A 20,878-nucleotide genomic window follows, 5' to 3' on the forward strand; every position below is an offset into this window, starting at 1 on the left:
GTGTGTGTGCATGTAGATGTGGTTACCTCCTGAACACTGATGTACTTTTTGGCTCACTAACCTAAACAACTTGCATTCATATTTAACATGATGCGCTTGCAGAGACCTCAAGACTTATATGCATAAAATTAAGCAAATGCGTGCATGTAGAGATGGGGCTTTAATCTGAATATCTTTTTTCCCCATCATGCTTTATGTTTATTTATTAATTTGTCTCGTGATCCTCTTAATCAGCCTTGTTGATAGTCCTCACAACATTGATTCTGTCATGCCAGTTGCAGTGACGGGTTTATAGGGTTTTTTTGATGGTTAAACCAATAATATCTTATGGGACCCCTTGAGTTCCTGTAGTATATGTGGTATATGTTAATAGGCATTCGAGATAGCTTTTTTGAAGTTTCAAAGAAGAAGTAGTTTTGTTGTATGCTTGTCTTTGTAATGCTGTTTCATTCACTGTTACAAATAGATAATGAATTTAATGCACTAGCTCATGGACCAGTTTCTCCCTTATTTGTCTAGGTGATATTCTCTGGGGCCCCCTCCCCCACAGTGTTCAGAATTATGCTGAAAGCAGTGGAAAGGGAAGCAAGGATGTCAGTATTTAAGGAAAGAGGAAAAGTTGCTCCCCGTTCTGTTAACAAAATCTCGGTTTTGTTGAACTTAAAATGGGGAAATTTCATATTTATTTGTTTATTTGGACTTCTTGGTGGGATAGGGTAGGGGCAGTGTATTCTGCCATTAAAAATGGCAACTTGAAGTGGCATATATGTGAAACATACCATTGTGGTAAAAATTGTTATGAAATGTGCTAGATGGGTAATACTTGATAAGAGCAGGTTTTTTTAAAAAAAAGGAAAGATCAAATAATGATTATTATCTTGCAAATTGCGTGCCTCCCTCTACCCATATCTATCCCTCCCTGTTATTCTCTCCTTTGCTTAAGGCACACGCTTGGTCACTTTTCTGTAGTGCTTCTTTCAACTGTGCATTCTGTACAGAACAAGATGAGATGCAATTTAGTCATAGCCTCGTTTTTGCAATAGTGTCTTTTAGTAATGTCCAAATGCTTTTATGATTAAAAGTCACCGGCCAGCATTCTCCTCACTGGGTCACTTTCCAGATCTTTACTGCTCTCTTTAGTATCTCAGATGGAAGTATCTCAGATGGAAGGATGTCTGGTCTGTTGTTCTAATCCGTTTTGCTAACCTCTTTTCAAATGACCTACTTCTTCCCCTGCCTGGAAACTGAATGACCATTTTTCTCAGGCATTGTTGATTTGTTTGGATGACAAATTCCAGCTCTAACTCTTGAGGCAGCATCTTATTTTTGTTCTCATTGACAGGCAGTGGCCTAAGAGCTTAAAACCAGTGCACTATTTTTCAGGAAACTGTAGCTTACCAAAGGTAGTGATCTGAATCCAGAGAGCTGCTTAGATTTATCCCAGAGGGTTTTTGACCAGTGGAATTTTTTTAACTACTTCTCTTTGAGGAGATGAGTACTATGCTATATTGCAGAACTGCTTTTGAAACTCTTCTGAGTTTCAGAAGCATCTTTTGCAGTACGTGCAATGGTGTTCTTTGGTGTAGAAAGCAAATCTGAAAGACCTTTGTTGTTATGGTTATTTAGATCCTGACCCATGTTTGCTGTCATTAAGTCTGTATTGAAAGCCCTAAGGTGATAAGGAACTTCTCACTGGTACATCCATAAACACAAACGGAGAATATTCTTATTTAGTAATAACTTTGGTTGTATACTTGATTCTGAATTGTCTCTATTATAAATGTACTGCTGCCCAGTAAGTTGGATTTCTGTTATGTTTTACAGTATTTGCCATATTGATCTGAGCACAGTCAACCACAGTGGGGGGGGGGGGGCGGGGGGGCTCTCTGGATTTAGTCTTAAGGCACATTATTGATCTGGCAGTATGACCTCTGTGATCCCCCCAAAATTGGTGAATGCTTAAATCAAATTCCAGCATGCAGAGCGATTTGCTGTGGTGCTTTTTAATTGGAAGATGTCCCCCCCACCCACCATCCACTGTTGGGGATGGGGGAGAAGAGAGAGAATGTTCACTTGGAAACAGATAGAAATTCTATACAAGCAGCTGTTTTTTTGTGTGTGTTTTAGCACATGTTTGGGGGAATATATTTTGAAGGTCAATTGCTGCCTTTCTGAACCATAGGGGCGGGGAAGCAAGCTGACTGTTGCTGTGATGTGTCAGTAAACCCAACTTAATGGACAGCATGGCTTATGTTGCAAAGTAGTACCTTTGTTGACCTTTACTAAACAGCCCCCCTAAAATAATTTTTTCTCCCCCTTTTTGACCGATCAGGTATTGGAGAGAAGTATTCAACATGGGAGCCAACCAAACGTGAATTAGAGCTGCTTCGACACAACCCCAAACGGAGGAAAATAACTACAAACTGCACCATAGGTAAGGGGAGGCCCAGCTTTTCTGCCCCATTCTGTGAATCCATGCTTCATGGAAACTATTTCTTCCCCCCTTCAGGCATTTAAAGGAATATCTGTTGTTTTGTGATCTGCTCTGTATGTTTGATGTGATTGTGCTTTTGACTCCAGTGTTAAAAATTACAGAAGGATGGATGGAAGAGTGTGAATCTCTATCAGAAGCCTTCAGGCAGAACACGGGTAGTACCACGTACACTAACTCATGGGAGGAAAATGTTGCTGCCACTTAACTAACCTGTCTGAAGGGGTGCCAGTGGGCAAAAAAGCCAAAGAGCCCTCAGAACCTTGCTTCTCCTGTTTCAGCTCCCATAGACTCCGTCACCAGTGAGCTGATGCTGGAACAAATTGTGCAGCCAAGTCAGACCTCTTGCTCATTTGAGGACTTCAGAAGTCCATTAGCAAAGTGGAACAAATGCACATATTCTCCCCCCTCTCAATTGCTGCAGTATATCATGGACTTCAAAGAGAATTATTCAGACTCTCATTTCTTCACAGTTGATACAATTTGTCAGTTTATACATTTACCGTCTTTTAATCATTTGTGTGTTCGCTCTAGGCATGCAGTGCAGCTATTTTTAAAATACAGGTATGACTTGAAATAGACAGAAAAGGGGAGGATTTGTGTTTAAATTATGTGACTTTTGGACCCTCTTCAAATAATGGTCAACCTCCGGAGCAATATGCAGATGAGAGACTTAACAGTGTAGGACCTCCAAACGAGAGAAGTTGGTATTTCATTGATCTGCCTGTCTCAGGGTCTATCTGACATCAGCGTGCCTGCAGTTGCATTTCAGTTACCCAGTTCTGTATGGGCATTACCCCTTGTCATTGGATTGGGTGGCAGGGAGCGGTAAACAAACATGTGAATTTGGACCTGCTTACACTGGGCCCCCTATACTTCAGCCCTTGTTTGACCATGATGATCAGCATGCAGGGGTCAGGTAGCTCTGGAGCAGTTGAGTGTCATCCTGCTCCTCTGTCCTGCATAGGCACTACACAAACTTGCATTAGGCATTGGTTATGTCTGTAATTTTGTACTTAAGCACGATGAACATTCAGGAGAACACTCCAAAGACAACACTCCTAATGTCAATTTGGTGTAGTGGTTAAGTGCATGGTCTCTAATCTGGAGTTCTGGGTTCAATTCCCCACTCTCAAGAGCTCTTTCAGCCTCACCTACCTCACAGGGTGTCTTTTGTGGGGAGATGAATGGAAAGACAATGATAAGCTGTTCAGAAACTCTTGAGTGAAGGGTGGAGTATAAATCCAATCTCCTCTTCTTAACAGGAGGTGGGTGGTTCATGGACATTTTTCTTCCACCCTGTGGGGAACCCCTCCCCTGAGTTTTAAAAGCGTGTGGGGGGGGATTTCTCTCTGGAAGTGGCAAGAGGGAAGTTCAGTGGCCTGCTAGATTACACATATACATGTGTTAATGGGCCTGGTAGGAAAACCAGCTAAGGAACTTGGTGCTAGGAGGTCTCCTGGTGATTCCTGGAGGGCTCCCAGGATGCACCTGCAACTTGGGCAGACCAGTTCAAGGGAGTAGATGGAGTGAAGTACAATGGGTGGAGACGATGTTAAGAAAACTTCAGTGCAAGGAGAAGTTGGTCTCTTTTTTCCCTTGGGATGCTTGGCTGAGGAGGACGTTATGCTCTGGTCTGCAATCATGCAGCCATCTTCTTCTGACCATGTGGTCTCCCAGGTAATGGGATGTAGACAGGAACCTTGTAACTTTTAAAGATTATTAGAACCTGCCCTATTTTAACATCTGTTAGGGTATGTCTAGAACAGGGAAAGGGGATTCATTGCATTTATGACCAATTTTCTTTTGAAATGTTTGCTGTTCTAGTGCTATGCTTAAGGATGCTTATAAATATTTTCTTTCCAACAAATCTTTTTTTTACTTTGGAGGTTGGTTCTCAGTCTCTGTTCCACCCAGATCCCCCATCATCTTGGACACACTAGTGCAAGAGGGGCTCTTGGGTGGGAGGAAAGCAGTCTGTGTGCACATGGCTATTTCTCCAGGGGAGCACCAGAGTTGTAATTGGTCCCTTTGGTGACCAGGTTCTGGGTAATGAAGGACATAGAGGTGGGACCTCAGGTTGGGAAGGGGACCTAGGAGCTCTGTCCCTCCTAGCAGGAAACCACCCCCCTAAAGGGCAGGGGGTGGCAGCGCATTACCCTAATGGAAGGAAGAAGTAACCCCCTCCAGGAGTTGGCAGTGCCCAGGAAGGATGGGCAGAGCAGGGTCTGCACACCCCATGAGCTGTTTGCAAGGAGGAGCAGAGGAACGATGGTGCTGGTGAGAGAGAAGAGAGACCTGAGAGAAGCAAAAACTTCCCAAGGTCATCCAGACTGTTGCTGTAGCAGAGATGCTGGTTTTATGTGAAAAGATTACAAAATGTCAACTTCCCTCTAGCTCACTTTGCAGCATGACACAATGTACTTACTCATTACTGATGGAGCCTTGGCCAGAAGTTGCCCCCCCATCCCATTAGGGCTGAATAGTCATGCCTAGTTTTGAAAGAAATCCATATCTGTTTTGCATGGAGAAGTAACAGGTTTTCAGATCTTTTTTTTTACAGTGTATTGCTCCTCTTTTTAACTTGGCATTTCTCAGCCACATAGACACACCCTCTCTGTCATGCACATATACTACCCCTTAATATATGTGATTTACTAAAGTTCCCGGGAGAAGTAGGATCCTAATTCAGGTGATGCCACCTTCTTCCTCCTGCCAAAACCTGGATAAATTGAATGCCCACTGGATTTGTGTGTGAGGGGGAGGCCTCTATCCCATTAGCCCCATTTTCCCTGTGAGATTTGGGAAGGTTCAGAAACAGCTTTACTCTTAGATTTAACTGTGTGGAGCTTCAGAGCAAAGTCAGAGGTCTTGCCCAGTTTGCAGTGTCACTTTGCAGTTATTTCACTCCTCAGTGCTCTGCACAATAACTTGCTTGTTTAAACCTTGATCTCCACATTCATCTTCTCTGCTCTTTCCCCTCCCAGTGTTTCACCTTAAGCTCCTGGCTTTCTAATATTTACATTTTATTGCTTCTGCTTATCTGTCCTCTTTTCTTCAGATTTTCTTTTCTGCTGGCTCATTGTTCCTCTGGTTTCTTCATCTACTTCTTGTTTTCATCCCTTTTCTCTTTCAGTTCCTTTTCTTTGGAATTCCCTTCCCTTCTGATGTTTAGACATTGTTTGTACCATATAATTTTTTTAAAAAGCATTTCCCCCCTAGGCCTCACTCTCCTAACTGGTCTCTGCTTCAGTCTCTTCCCTATGCTGGTGAGACTGTGAGCAGGGCCTGTCCTTTTAAAACTCATATTGTACAGTGTTTAGTTGTAGGCGCCACTTACATAGCTCATTAGTATTATACTTCTATAATCCAGATCCTGCAAAAGAAATTCAGAGACATGGCATACAAAGTGCATGTTTCCGATCTTGCTTCTAGTCCCCTGTAAACAAAATTATTTATAGTCCACTTTGCTCCTTGCTTTGGGACCCAAAGCAGCTTTTTGCATTGTTTCCCCTCCCTCCAACTCAATCCTCACAACAACTACCTTGTCAGTGTGGTTAAGCTGAGCGATTGTGAGGAGCTCCATGCCACCTGACAGGCTTCCATGGTTGAGGAAGGGATTCAAGCCTGGTTGTCTCAGGTCCTAGTCCTTCATTCTAACCACCACAACACACCTTACTGCCAAAATAGTGCTCCCCAAACCCCAACAACTGCATCATAATTGTGGGTTTATGCAGCGATACTGTGACATCAAGAAAGTGAGAGCAGGGAATAGAAAATGAATGTTGAAGAATGTGCATCAGTACTTTAATGGTACTGTTGAGGCATGTGTACTTGAAATTGTTTCTGTACCCTGGGAATGAGCGCTCAGTGGGAGTGAGGAATTTGACTTGCTGCTAGCTTACTTTGAGACTTGTGGTGTTTTGCATGGTGTATTTTTGGTGTTGTGAGGAAAACGAAGCTGTGAATCACTCAGCCAAATGGATACTTTGGGACAAATCTGTGTTTTGATAAAATACAGAAATCTCTGGACAGTGATTTTTTCCCCCAGAGTAGCTATGCTTGGCCCTTAAAGGCGTTCCAGGATCCCCCCCCCTAAAAAAAAAGTTTTGTTTTTTACTTTGATGTCCAAGTGCGCTATTCTCTGTCTCTGTGAGGAGGGAGGAGGAAAGAGGCTTCTGAAACTCAGTGGAAGAAGGAAATGACTGATCTTCATATTCCTGCATCTCCTGTTGACGTCTTGAGTATGCATTGAAATTTTAAAAGTGTTAACAGTCAAAGTATCCAAGACTTGTAGGTTTAAGTTATGTTTGTCAGGGAAAAGATTTGACATCTTCCCCAGAAGTACTCTAAGTTCCTCAGAAGTACTTCAGAATTGTCCTTCAGCTCCCCAAATGGTTTATAAATATGTACCTGCTTTCAGAACTCTCCCAGAGTGTTTTTCACACTGACTCATGTGCCTCACAAATCTGCAGAGAACCTGTGCAACTGTGGCCGCTATCTGGAAAGCTGTCATTTTTGTGTTTGTAAATTTTTTTGCAGATATCAGAACTTGTCCACAGCATAGCTGTTTAATCTTAAGTATTATTAGACAGAAATGCCCCTTCACCCCGACTCATCATTTCTGTGTCTGTCATTTTCTAGCTTTTGTGTTGGCATATTAAATTATAGAGTATCAAGGTATGTATAACAATAACTGAAAACTTGTGGCTTTTACTTTGTTCTCAAAACATGAAGTTTTTGAACTTACCTGTAAACATAGGGAAGAGGCAAAAAAAATTATGGCAAAATTTGATTCAGAGATTTAGCTTCAGAGGTTAAAAAGACAAGGAAAAGAAACAAGGATTGACATGAGAATTCAATGTAAGAAAGAAAAGAAGACTGACCTTTCCAAATATTAGCATATTTGTCTTTATTTAAAACATGTTTATGCCACCTTTCCACCCAGTTCATGGTCCTTAAGGTGGTGAGCAGTTGGAATATCAAAGCAAATTTTAAAACAAATAAAAACAACACAACAGAACAGGCAAGTAGTCACATATACATAAACTGGAAGGTGAGTCAGTGAGGAAACTCCAAACAAAACAGAAAAGTCTTCACCCACTCACAGAAGTCAGTGATACAGGGAAATACCCAAATTTATTTATATTTCATCACCTTTTAGTTGTTTTAAACTGTGTAATTGTTTTTAATGCTTTGACTGGTTTTTAATGTGTGACTATGTTGTTACCTGCCCTGAGTTCGTTTGCAGGGAGGGCGGGATAGAAATCTTAAATAAATAAACTCTCTGGGGAGGGAATTCCACAACTTTGATGTCATGACTGAGAAGGGCCATTCTCAAGTTACCACTTGTCAAATCTCAGATGGTGGAGGCACCTGAAGCAAGGCCTCCCACAATGACTGTAGTGGTCAGGTGTGTTTATGTGGAAGTAGGCTATCCTTAATTAAGAGTATGGAGCATTATTTCCAGTGCATTCTTACATTGGCTGATTTTTTAATAGATGAGGTGTTACATGGGAAAACGAGATAGGGCCTTCAGTCCATCAAGCCTGTCAGACAATTTATGTGACTCTTGGGGCTCCAAGTAGTGTTCTGCTTTTCCAAAAAAGTTCAAGGTGGCTAATAGCATTAAAAAAAAAACCAGGACATAAACAGTAACCTTTTGAACAGGCTAACAACACTAAAACTGTCCCGCCTCCCATAAATCCAGTGGTCCTCAACATTTCAACCAAATAGAAAATTCAATTCAATAAAGTCCTCTGTGAAACAAGACAGTTCTTTACAATTCCTTTCAAAAATGAGAGGGGCTTCAGGTGCAGACTCAGGAAGGGCCATTCCGCAGTAACTGAGAAGTCCTTGATTTCTTACAGAGGCCCATCAAATCAGCCTCAAAGAAATGATACTCAATTAACAACTTGTGTGGTAAGATCTAAGAGGACTCAGGACTTCATACCAGAAGAAGGTTGTTTTTCCCTCTGAGGCAGAGGACATCTTGTGGTTGATTCCCATTCTACATTTAGGGAGGCAGGAACAAATTTCTTCACTTCCTGTGCCTGATGGGAGTCTCCCTCAACTTCAGATCTTTTCCTGCCTCAGAAGGAAAAGCAGCTAGGCTATGCTATTCTGTCTTTCTTAAATGTGAGTGAGAGAGAGTTTCTTTAGACCTTCTATTTACTTCCTGTCCGTTCTTTTCATTTTCAGCCATTTTCTTCATGTTTCTATGCTGCTTTCCCCTCCTTATTCTAATTTTTCCTAGGGCCTGCTAGTGAGGGCTATTCTCTGCCCTGCGTCAGCCATTTTGTTTTTGCCTCAGCAACACTATAGATTGATGGAGCTTGCTGTTCCAAAGCCCTTGGGGCTAACTTAATGGTGTAGAGGGCTGCAACGGCTTTCTATTGGCCGAGGAGCCGGAGGCTCTGTACATCAACCGGCATTGTGGAGCCAACAAGGCCCTGTAGAGGCTTGTTGTGGGCTCTCCAGCAAGCCAGCCATTAGGCAGCAGAAATCTAAAAGGTGCCAAAAGCCAGTGCAGCACCACGGGAGTAGTACTCTCAGTTGGAGAGGAGGCAGAGTGCTCCGGACACTGCGACAGGCAAGTCTAAGCCAGCAGCACTATATAACTTTGGCTAATTACAAGCAAATGGGAGGTCAGCAGTGAGGAATATACCCCGCTGGAGGGAACCTCCGTGGCTTCGGGTTACGTGGGAGCAGCACCACAGATTGCTCAGGGAGGTAACCAATGTGGGTCACTATCTCTTCTCTCCAACATCCTGGACCCGTTTCTCCCCCCCCCCCCCGGGTAGGTCTCCAGTATGCAGAGGTGCTAACTGACCGGTGCCACAAAAAAGAGGAAGGGAGAGAGGATCTAGAGATTGGGGAGCCATTCTAGGTTTTAAAACTCTTAATTTATCATGCCAAAATACTTCAGAATGGAGATTGCAGAGATTGATCGATTGCAGAGCTCCTTCAGAACCTCTGACTTCTTCACTCAACGGAGGCTTACCTTCAGGTTCCAATTTTTTCATGTGTCACAGGAATTTCCTATATTTCTGCTTGAAGAGAAACACTTCCAATTCAGATCACTTCCCTCTGGTCTGATGTCGGTGCTTCGGGTATTCACAGAAGTGCTGGTGACTATCATTGTCAGCTTGTGAGAAATCAGGTTTCACTTCCATCTGTATTTCAATTACATTCTTATAAGAGCCCCCTCAGAAGAGAGATCTCAGCAGGACATTTCTCAGACAACTCAGTTTCTACAGGTTTTTCCTGGTAAATCTACAAAAGAGTTTTCTAACTCCATCTTATTGTCTGGAACACCTAGGGGTAATTATAGTCTGTACAGCATTATTATTTTTGTCATTCCCCCCCTCAAAAAAAACCCCCCACAAAAGATCAAGGACCTGATTTCATAAGTTAGCTAGAGCATGCTCCCTAATGCAACTGGCCAAGCTGCAGAGCTTTCTGATATCAACCATCGACACCATACAATGGGGGAGATTCCATTCCAGACAACTTCAGATGCTTCTTCGACTTTATTAACTGACATTAATAGTGATTTTTAACTAGCATTTCATAGTGATTTTTAACCAGCGTTAGCTTGAAACGGCCTTGAGCCATTTCGAGCTAACGCTGGTTAAAAATCACTATTGAGACTATGTGTCCTCTTTTAATGTACTTTAAGGATCGGTTGTATACTAATGTAAAGCAGAAGAAGGAATTGGAACTTTTTTTCATTCACTAAAGCTGTCTTTATTAAGAAAATAAGAAGTGGAGTATACCGTTGCTAGAAGAATCTTCGAAGCAGGAGTTCCAAGTCCACTTCCTGTACATTGGCACTCTACTTTCATTGGAACTATTATTGTGTTTTCTCGTTAGAATTAAGAACATAAGAACATAAGAGAAGCCATGTTGGATCAGGCCAACGGCCCATCAAGTCCAACACTCTGTGGCACACAGTGGCAAAAAATTTTATATACACACATACACTGTGGCTAATAGCCACTGATGGACCTGTGCTCCATATTTTTATCTAAACCCCTCTTGAAGGTGGCTATACTTGTGGCCGCCACCACCTCCTGTGGCAGTGAATTCCACATGTTAATCACCCTTTGGGTGAAGAAGTACTTCCTTTTATCTGTTTTAACCTGTCTGCTCAGCAATTGTACTTTATTGTAACATATTCATGTTCTTATTTGTGATTACTATTTGAAGTACATTATAATTAAGTAATTTTAGTGATTGTAACCTTAGGGTTGTGTATATTTTTCAGTCTGGATTGACCTCTCTATAGTCTTTCTAACTAGATGGTATTCAGGGCAGGCACCTTACTTAGTTATTCTGGATGAGAAGATCGCACATACTCTCCAACATGGCCACCACCTTTGGCCTAGGAGCACAGCTCTCTCTTGCAAACTCCAACTGATGACAGAACTGTCCTACCACCCAAAACTTAACAATATAAACTGCAGTTCCTGCCCAGGAACTGGCCCACCCTCCTGCAGCATTATGGAATAGACCCCTGGTGGACTTCCTGTTCTCTCTGCCTTCACTGGTTACACACAGGAGGGAAAGGGGGAATGGGGAGGAGACTAAGCCAAGGCCTGGACAGTTTCCCCCCACTCAACTCACAGCTAAACACAAACAAAATGGCATTTCTCCACTTCTGCCAAAGCCTACATCAACAAAAAGGGGGGGTTCCAAATCTTCTGCTCTACACAGGGAAGCATACAGTCTGTTCCTATGGGCCGAGATTCACCAGGCATCCCTGTGATAGGGACACTCAACATTCAGATGATCTGGTTCAGTTGTTGGTTAATCTGACGGGGGAGTAGTCACTCAGCAAGAAGATATTCCATCAAATCATCAACTACTTCGGGAAACCAAAGGTCGACTTCTCCACCTTTTTGGCAAACACCAACTGGACCATTTCTACTTCAGATTATTCCATCGCAAGGCAGAGGCCATGGATACCCTAATGGTCTCCTGGCAGAGGGAACCCCTGTTTGCTTTTCCTCTGATCAATCTTCTTCCCAAGATGATCAGTTGGATTTGGGATCTCAATGCAGCGCTTTTAGTAGTAGCTCCTTATTGACACTCGGTTTGCCTTCAGGAGATGTCAGTAGAAGATCTACTAACTTCCAGTTTCATAGGACATGTTACATCAGGGGTCGATTTGTCACCCTCAGCCAAAGTGATCAGTTTGACTGCATGGAAGTTGAAAGGGAGAGGCTGCTTCTCTTATAGTATTCATTACAGGTGACCAATACCACCCTGGTTTCATGAAAACAGCCTGCTACCAGGATTTACAATACCACCTGGAAGCCCTTTGTTTGCTGGTGCTGCAGAAGACATCTGAACCCTATGACGCCTAAAGTGAAGTTCATCCTCTCTTTCCCACAGGATGATTTATCATCTGGATTAAAAACAGCTACATTGAGAAGATATCTGTGGCATTGGTGTTGGCCTTACCTCAAGCGAAGGAAGTGAGCATCTCAAAACATTCTCACTTTCTCTGTTCTCTCCAAGGGACTTCTCTGTCCCAGCAACCACAAACTCATAGTTTTTCACATGAAGGCTTAATACCATCTTGTCAGTTTTAACCAGAGTCTCCTTCGAAACCATTGCTGAGGTTCCTCTGGTCTGTCTAAGAATGAAAACCATTTTCCTAGTCACCATCATGTCATACAGGAGAGTATCAGAACTGGGTGCTCTATGAGTAAAGTCTGAGCTCTTTGTTTTTGAGAAAGAGAAGTGGTTCTGCGCACAGATTAAACCTTCAAACCAAAGGTTAATTCCACATTCCATAGATCACAGGAAATATTCTTACCATCATTCTGTCAGCATCCTTCTCATCCGAAGGAAAAGGTATGTCATGCTCTTGACATTAGACAAATGATGAATGCTATATTAAGAGGACCGAACACGTGTGCAGGATGCTCGCACTTTTATCAATATTTCTCCACCACACACAGGTAAAAAGATATTGAGTGTAGCCATTAGCAGGTCCATCAAATATTGCATAACAGAACCTTATAGTAGTCAGTATTACAGCTCATTCCATGCATAGTGTTGCCATGAACACAGCATTTGCTAGACAGGCCTCAGTTGACAAGGTGTGCAAGGCGGCCACCTGGTCTTCCATAACTGCATTCGTTAAACATAACAAAATTAATATCTACGAATCAGCTGATGTAGCCTTTGGTTGAGGAGTCCTGCAACACATTCTGGAGAATGCAGGTGGCAACCACCCTCCCAATACCCAGGGACACTGCTTTAAGATGTCCCACAAGATGTCCTCCACCTCAAAGGGAGAATGACCATTTGGTACTTACTCAATTCCTACTTTTCTTCAATCGTCTCTTGTGAGGGAAACAGTGCTCAGCATGGCAAAAACAGAACATATGATAAGGGAAGGGAGCTGCAGCCTAGGATCAGCATAGGGGTAGTATATAAACACCTAGTTCCTTTAAATGAAACCAAGTCCTCAGGGTCAGATGAATTGCATCCAAGGATACTAAAAGAACTTGTGGATTTAATTTCTGAGCCTCTATCCATTATTTTTGAGAATTCTTGGAGAACAGGTGAAGTGCCAGAAGACTGGTGAAGGGCAAATGTTGTCCCCATCTTCAAGAAGGGGAGAAAGGAGGACCTGTCAGCTTGATGTATATACCTGGAAAAGTGTAAGAACAAATAAACAGTCAGTCCTTGAGCATTTAGAAAAGATAGTTGTGATTACTAAGAGCCAGCATGGGTTTCTCAGGAAAAAGTCATGTCAGACTAACATGATCTCCTTTTTTGAGAAAGTTACTACCTTTCTGGATCAGGGGAATGCTGTAGACATGGTTTATCTTGATTTCAGTAAAGCTTTTGATAAAGTTCCACATACTGTTCTTGTTGACAAATGTGGTTTGGATCCTGTTACTGTTAGGTGGATCTGTAACTAGTTGACAGATCATATCCAAAGAGTGCTTGTGATTGGTTCCTCATCTTCTTGAAGAGGAGTGACAAGCGGAGTGCCTCAAAGATCAGTCCTGTTTTGCTCAACATTTTCATAAATGATTTGGATGAAGGAATAGAGGGAACGCTTATTAAATTTGTGGATGGTACTAAAGTGGGAGAGGTCGCAAATACAGTGGAAGACAGAAATAGGATATAGGATGATTTTGACAGGCTGGAAAACTGGGGTAAAACAAATAAAATGAATTTTGACAGGGATAAATGTAAAGTTCTGCATTTAGGTAGGAAAAATCCAAGGTATCATTATAGGATGAGGGAGATTTTTCTTGTCAGTAGTATGTGTGAAATGGATCTAGGGGTCTTAGTGGACTGTACACTAACATGAGTCAGCAGTGTGATGTGGTGGCTAAAAAGGCAAAATCAATTTTGGGCTGTATCAACAGAAATATAGTGTCCAGATCACATGAAGTGATGGTATCTTCTGGTCTGACCTCACCTAAAGTATTTTGTTCAGTTTTGGGCACCACAGTTTAAGAAGGATATATACAAGCTGTAATGTGTCCAGAGGAGGGCAATGAAGATGGTGAGGGGTCTGAAGACCAAGTTCTGTGAGGAAAGGCTGAAGGAGCTGGGTATGTTTAGCCTGGAGGGGAGATGATTGATCACCATCTTTAAGTACTCGAAGGGCTGTCATATAGAGGATGTTGCGGAGATGTTTTCTGTTGCCTCAGAAGACTGGACCAGAACCAGTGGGTTGAAATTAAATCAAAAGAGTTTCCAGCTAAACATTAGGAGGAACTTCCTGACAGTTAGAGCACTTCCTCTGTGGAACAGGCTTCCTCAGGAGGTGGTGGGTGGGCTCTCCTTCCTTGGAGGTTTAAAAACCAGAGGCTAGATAGCCATCTGACAGCAATGCTGATTCTGTGAAGGGTTGCATCAGTGCTTAGTTCTTGTGGCCCCTTCTTACACACCCATGGAAATGCTGACAGCTTGGCGTCAAGCAGCAGTTTTTCTCCAGGCCAGATTGCCAAGGGATCCTGGAGGTTTTTACCATCTTCTGGGCATTCAGCAGGGGGTCACTGAGGATGTATGTGTGTTCCTACACTGTGCAGGGGGTTGGACTAGATGATCCTGGAGGTCCCTTCCAACTCTTTGATTCTATGTCCTTCTCCTCTGAGGACAGGAGGACTTCTTGGCCCTCTCAGAATACCATTACTTTCCTCCTGGGTTTTGTAAACTGTAAAACATATATTATAGTTGTCTAAGTCTCTGTGGTTGTTTGATTCCTCAGAGAAGGAGGAGCCCTCAGCCAATTGAGGGAAGCCTTTCTTTATCTCCTCTGTGAAGCACTGCCAATTGAGGGAAGGCTTTCTGTGGCAGTTTACCTCCTCCCCCCCCCCCTCAGCCAATTGTGGGTAGCCTTTCTTTCTCTCTTCTGCGAAGCAGTGCCTCAATCCTCAACCAATGGAATGCAACAGAACTTGAGTGGCAGTTGATGGGCCAATGGTTTATGGAGTGTACCCTGCAGCCAATGGGAGAGCTGGATTTGGCCACTACCACAGGGCTTTTATTATATAAAAGATTTTACCCTAAGTATCCTCTCCCTGTGTTTCCTATGGTACTCACTTTCTTTAATTACTTCTGTTTGACATTGCTTGTCTTATTATTCAAGTTTGTTGTTCTTAGTTATATTGTAGTACTTAGAGCTTACAGCTTTTGGAGTTACCAAACTGAAGTTGAGGGTGACTCCCACCAGGAACGGGAAGTGAAGAAATTTGTTCCTGCCTCCCTAAGTGTAGGAAGGGAATCACCCACAGGACGTCCTCCTGTCCTCAGAGGAGAAGGACCCCTCAAGGGAAGTATCCAGTGGTCATTCAGAAAGCTTTCCCTTTTGCAAAAGAACCATCCATAAAAGCTGGAAGCCAACATGGAGTTGTGGTTACATTCTGGAGTAAAATCTCGGAGACCCAGATTCAAATCCTCACTCTGCCATGGAAGCTTACTAGGTGACCTTCGGCCAGTAGTACACTCTTAGCCTGATCTACCTCACAGAGTTGTTGTGTGGATAAAAAGGAGAAGAAGGAAAAAATGTAAGCCACTTTGGAACTTCAGTGGGGAGAAAGGTGGGAAATAAATGAAGTTAATAAATAAGACATTATTTATTAATCTTCTACAGTACCTTCTTAAGGCTGTTCAAAGTGCTTAAAGTATTGTTGCATTGCCCATCAACAAATCATTTAGCCAGTAATAGGGTAACACAATTTTACTGAGATATAAAGTATTGTAAGTTAACCAGATAAGAGAATTCCAGTCCAGAAAACAGAAGAAAATTGTTGCATCTTAATGTCTTGCCACATTAACTCTGGAATGAAGACTGGGATTTACCTTCATGTGAACCATGGAAGGGGAGGTCACACTTTTGCAGTTTCTCTCCCCCCATCACCACCATTGGCAGAGACTTAAATGATCTGGAGCAGTATTCAGTACTGTGATGCCACCCCATCAATAGATTCATGGCACATAGGCCTAGCTTTCACAAACAAAAGGGTACATGTGAGATTGGCAGCTGCCTATTGTCGCTGTCACCTTGTGGAGCAGCCTACCTAAGAAGGGCAGAAAGCCCCTCCCCCCATCATTTTGTAGAAAGTGCATAACAGAAACATTCAAGAGGACATTTTAATAGAAAGATTAGAACTATATTGTAACGGAACAGTCAAGGAGAGCTTTCCTATAAAGGAAAGGATTGCAATCTACTATAAGGTTTGCTATATGAATCACCTTCCTTCTACTGTCTTCTGCCTTTGTAACCTCCTTTCTGCCTTATGGCATGTCATGCCTAGACAGATGTTTCTTTCGGTGGCTGACATCACACAACTTGGCCAGACTGTGCCCAGGGAGAGGCTGCCAGGGGGAGGGGAGGAGGGAAATTTGAAGGCAGGAGGACCGGTAAAGGTAGGTCATCTAGTGGGTGGGAAAGGGTTTTGGGGGGTGTGGGGTGTGGTTCAGGAATTGGAAAAAAGAAATACTGGGGGAGGGAAAATAAGATGCCACTCACCAGTCCTTGCAGGTCCCCTGCTTGTAGACTTTTTTTTCATATGTATAGGCAAAAATGTTGCATACAAAGCTGGAGGGCTTGTGATATTTCTGGAGAATACACAGACTCTGCCTGTGAGAGTGATTCAAGTGGGTTGGTCTGAAGCAACAGGACACTCTTTTTTGCTTTTGAGAGTTGAGGTGACATTTCCCAGCACAGTCACACCATATAGCTACAAACTTTAAAACCCTGTCTGTAAAAGGCTGAGGTAAATTGTCCTGTTTGGTGTCATATCAGGTTTTGACTGGATAAGGTTTTGACAAGAACACTGTTGAATGTTGTCTGAAGCTAACAAAAGCAATTCTTCACCTCATTCTTACAGTTTTATAAAAGGAAAAACAAAAGCCCCAATTCCTGCGGGGGGGGGGGCAGCGGGGATTGCTAGAGGTGAGTGTGTCCAGCAGCGATGGCAGAGAAGTTGGAAAGGAGGGAAGCAAATGGCAGTGCTTCCTTGATTTGCTTGCACGGATTGGTATCATTGTGTGTGTCTTGCTCTCACCATAAAATCAGCACTCCTGAACAGACTGAGGTATTAGCTGGGGATCAGCTTGCCTCTGATTAGCATATGAAGTGACTTAGTGGCTGAAGACTCCACTGCATTAACAATAGGCAAGCATTTGCTTTCCAAAAGCACATGGGTAATTAGCCAGAGCCACCTGGGATTCCCATTTGCAGTGTTGCCAAACCCCCCCAAAAAAGCAGCGGGAAGAGCCTCTGTTTAAAAAAAAAAAAAGAGGGAGGAAAAAAGCAAGGATCAAGTCCTTTTTCAGGAAGAATGATGAGGCGTGGGGGAGGCACTCCAGACAATGGCGATATAGCAGTGGCAGGTGGCTTTTGCAGCTGCGTGACACTCGGGCAGCAGTGACCTGAGTGAGCAGAGCCTGAGCGGAATAAATATTGTAAGAGTTCTCCCGTTGTAAAGGTGGCACAGGGGAGGGGGAGAGCATGTGCAGAATGGCAGCCTGAAAAAAAATTATTTCTGCTCCTCTAAGCAGCAACCAGAAGTACACCAGCTTTATCTTTCCGTAACACATAAACTATGCATGAGCTTCGGTGCACAAGGGCCTAACTAGGGATGATAGAAAGATGTTGAAGGGCTACATAAATACTTCAAATACTTCTTTTTTAAAAAGGTGGTGAATGTACTATTTTTATTTTATTTTATTAGTCCAATATCTATCTAGTTTATCTTGCAGTTCTAGTTTTTAAATCTAGTGTGGATTATGAACTTTTAGCACTGGTTTAAATTTTTAATTGTGGGCAACTTGGTGAGTGAAATGGAGCAATCTCTAGAAGTGGGTTTTCTGATCTGTTGTTTTCTTTGATAAACGTATTAAACCAGAGGTGACTTAAAGATTGCTTTAAGCTGCCTATGAATAAATGTGCGTTATGTAGCTAGATATTTGTATTTATTGCAGCATCTCATCGACATGGAAAATTTTAATATTTAGTTGCCATTGTTACCCAAATCAGGTCTGTCATGTCAGAACAACCTACGTGTGTACAAACTTGGTACAGTCTCTGGGGTCCAATCGGAACCATTCCAATATAAATGACTTCCAAAACTGACCCCAAGTATGGAAAGAAATGTAAGGGAGACAACGTATCCAGCCTGCCAGTTATTTTAGTAATAAAGTACTGGTTCAGTGATTAAGGTCTTGAACAGACAGTGAAGCAAAACATACAATAAACCACACTTCACCTGCCTTGGGGAGTTGTCAAGTAACTTAATATTGTGAAGCAAGTAGAAGACAGTGGGAGAACTATCAATCCTGGAAGTTACGGATACACTGAACTGGAATGGAATTGATTGGACCCCAGTGCTTGTAGCTGGTCTGTACGTGTGTAGGGTTTTCTGATGTGACAGAGCCAATAAAGAACTGATGTGAGTAACATCATGCTTGGTTTGTTTTCAGTTTTTGCTTGACTCATTATATTTTCGTAGATCAAGATGGGTAGCTGTGTTTGTCTGTTTGTAGCAGTAGAAAAGAACAAGAGTCCAGTATGCTTACTGTGCTAAAAGACTAACAGAATTTGTGGCAGCCTGGCAGAGTATGAGTTTTCGTGAGTCACTGGTAACTTATCCAGATATCTAAAGAAGTGAGCAATGAGTCACGAAAGCTCATATCCTGCCACAAGTTTTATTATTCTTTAAGGTGCTATTGGACTCTTTTCTATAAGATGCTTCTCTTTCCTATATTTTTGTTTTATCTCTCAGTGTGGCTGACATTTAAAGATACTTAATGCAGATTTCCCCCAAAAGTAGCTGCAGGTTAATCAGTTTTCCCAGAAAAGCTCTTTTTTTAGTACATTGGGAAAAGCACCTTTTTTCCAAGAAAAGCACCTTTTTTCCAAGAACAAACTTGATTTCAAGATCAGTTCTAAATTCACAAGCCTATAGGTGAATTGTACCAGCCAGTGTTTGTTTTTTGTTTTTTGCCTTATTCAGTAAACCAATTTGTCAGAAATTATTTCGGTGAGACTGCTTTCCTGCAGAAGGGTGCAAAGAACTAAGTCCTGTTATTTTTGAAGTTAGTAGCAACATATTTGCAATTTTTAAAAAGTGTAATATTTTAGACGTGTTTAAATACGGCTGCCCTGTATCTCTGTAATACTTGGTCTTTCGCTTGTCCTCTTTGGTTAATACAGTAGTAATGAGAACATTTTGAAACCTTTATGTGCGTTTCCCCCCCTTTTTTTCTTTTTCTTTTAATTACAAGGATGTGTGTGCTTTTCTGAAAACAGCAGACTGCTCCAGGAGGTTCAATTGTACGAGCCATCTGTGAGTGAAGAAGCTCACAGCTGCTTCAAAGTTCTGAGGTTTGCTGCTTCTGGAAATCTGTGGACGATGTTAAATTTTAGTCAAATCAAAGCTTCCAGATTTGCTGCCTAACGGGATGTGTCTAATCTGGTGATTTGGATGCAGTTCGCTTAGGTTTTCAGTGCCTAATGACGTTCATGTGTCTGGCATGACCATGTGCCTTTTGGTGATGCTGCTTTGCAGGTTTCCCTTTAGGGACTGGAGAATGTCAGAACTTGGGAAATGGATTCCTTTCTACAGGGAGAATGTATAGCATGGATGGCAAGTTAAGTTCACGATTTGTTGCTGTTCTGTGTAATCTTTTCTTTCCCCCTCGTTTTGAAGGACTTTGCTGTCATCTGTCTAATGTGGAATTTAGAACTGTGTAGTTTGAAATCCCATCAGTGATTAGTAGTTTAACAGAAAGCTACCTCTGGATACTCTGGGTTAACAGAGACAAATTGCAGTTCAGTATATCTTTTTTAATTACAGTTTAACAGATTTTGATTTCTGTATTACACTGTTCAGTGTACCTGTTGTGTAGACTTGCATTGCCCACCGTCTTGCATTTGTTCTATCGGATTCTATTGTTTGGCAGTATGATGTGCACCTGGAACCTTTGGTGTTTGTATTCAAGTAAACTGAAAATATCAGCTCTGCAAGCAGTAGCTTGGCCACATGTTTCAAATGGAGCACATGGTGAATTTTGTATGTCTGATTTGTAGTGTTTTACTTAATATGTGGATAAAACACGGTAGCTTTCTTGCTTCTGATTTCCTGCTTTATATACCACCTTTCCTTTATGGATCTCAGATGTCATAAATGGTCTCCTCCCCACCCCCAGTAACCCTTACCTCTCCTCTTTGAGGTATGTTGGGAAAGGGTAGAGGGGTTTGTTCAGTGTCACCCGGTAAGCTTCATGGTTAAATGGGTATTTGAATTCTGGTCTCCTAGTTTCTAATCAAGCACTTTAACAACTGTCCCCCACTGGCTGTTTTCGGGCATTTCTGTAATTTGCGGGCTTGGATATCACTTACGGGGTGCTTGAATTAATCCCAGCCTTCAGTTTGGGAATATCCATACTTCTTTCACATCAACAGGTTTGTAAATTCTGTCCAGAGCAACCATTATGTGGGCCACATCCACATAATGGATTCTTCCTTTGTGGTCTGCCACTTCCAACAAAGGAAGGAGTTGGGCTCGTTGGATCCCACAGTGCTCTGGTACATTGGGCCACCCTTGACCTCTCTTTACTACTCCTCTTGCTAAGCCTCCAGGCGTTTCTGTTTTTTTGTTGTTTTATATCACTTCCCGGATAGTTCCTTCTCTTATACTTCTTTATTTATTAATCTTGGCTTTTTGTTGATATTTGATAATTTTGGCCGCTTGACACAACCAGTCGGCATAGAATGAACAAGGAGTTTCATTGCATTTGCATTATTCTTAATAATATTAGATGAATTGCAGCGATTTTGAATGATGGCAAAGCTTATTCTCATTGTCGTGTTTCTGTCTGGTTTGATGTTGCAGATGACCC

The 20,878-nt window shown here is 42.3% G+C and overlaps 1 protein-coding gene across 3 annotated transcripts in view; it reads left to right on the forward strand.

Moving 5' to 3' along the window:
- USP22 (ubiquitin specific peptidase 22) overlaps nt 1-20,878 on the forward strand; it is a 172,515-nt gene that overhangs the window by 70,105 nt on the left and 81,532 nt on the right. For all 3 annotated transcript variants that reach the window (XM_060260527.1, XM_060260528.1, XM_060260529.1), the window contains one exon: nt 2,333-2,434. In XM_060260527.1, the coding sequence (XP_060116510.1) occupies nt 2,333-2,434 (102 nt within the window). The remainder of the gene's footprint in view (nt 1-2,332; nt 2,435-20,878) is intronic.

Source organism: Heteronotia binoei, chromosome 20 (genome assembly GCF_032191835.1).
Source record: "Heteronotia binoei isolate CCM8104 ecotype False Entrance Well chromosome 20, APGP_CSIRO_Hbin_v1, whole genome shotgun sequence".
NCBI classification, from domain to species: domain Eukaryota; kingdom Metazoa; phylum Chordata; class Lepidosauria; order Squamata; family Gekkonidae; genus Heteronotia; species Heteronotia binoei.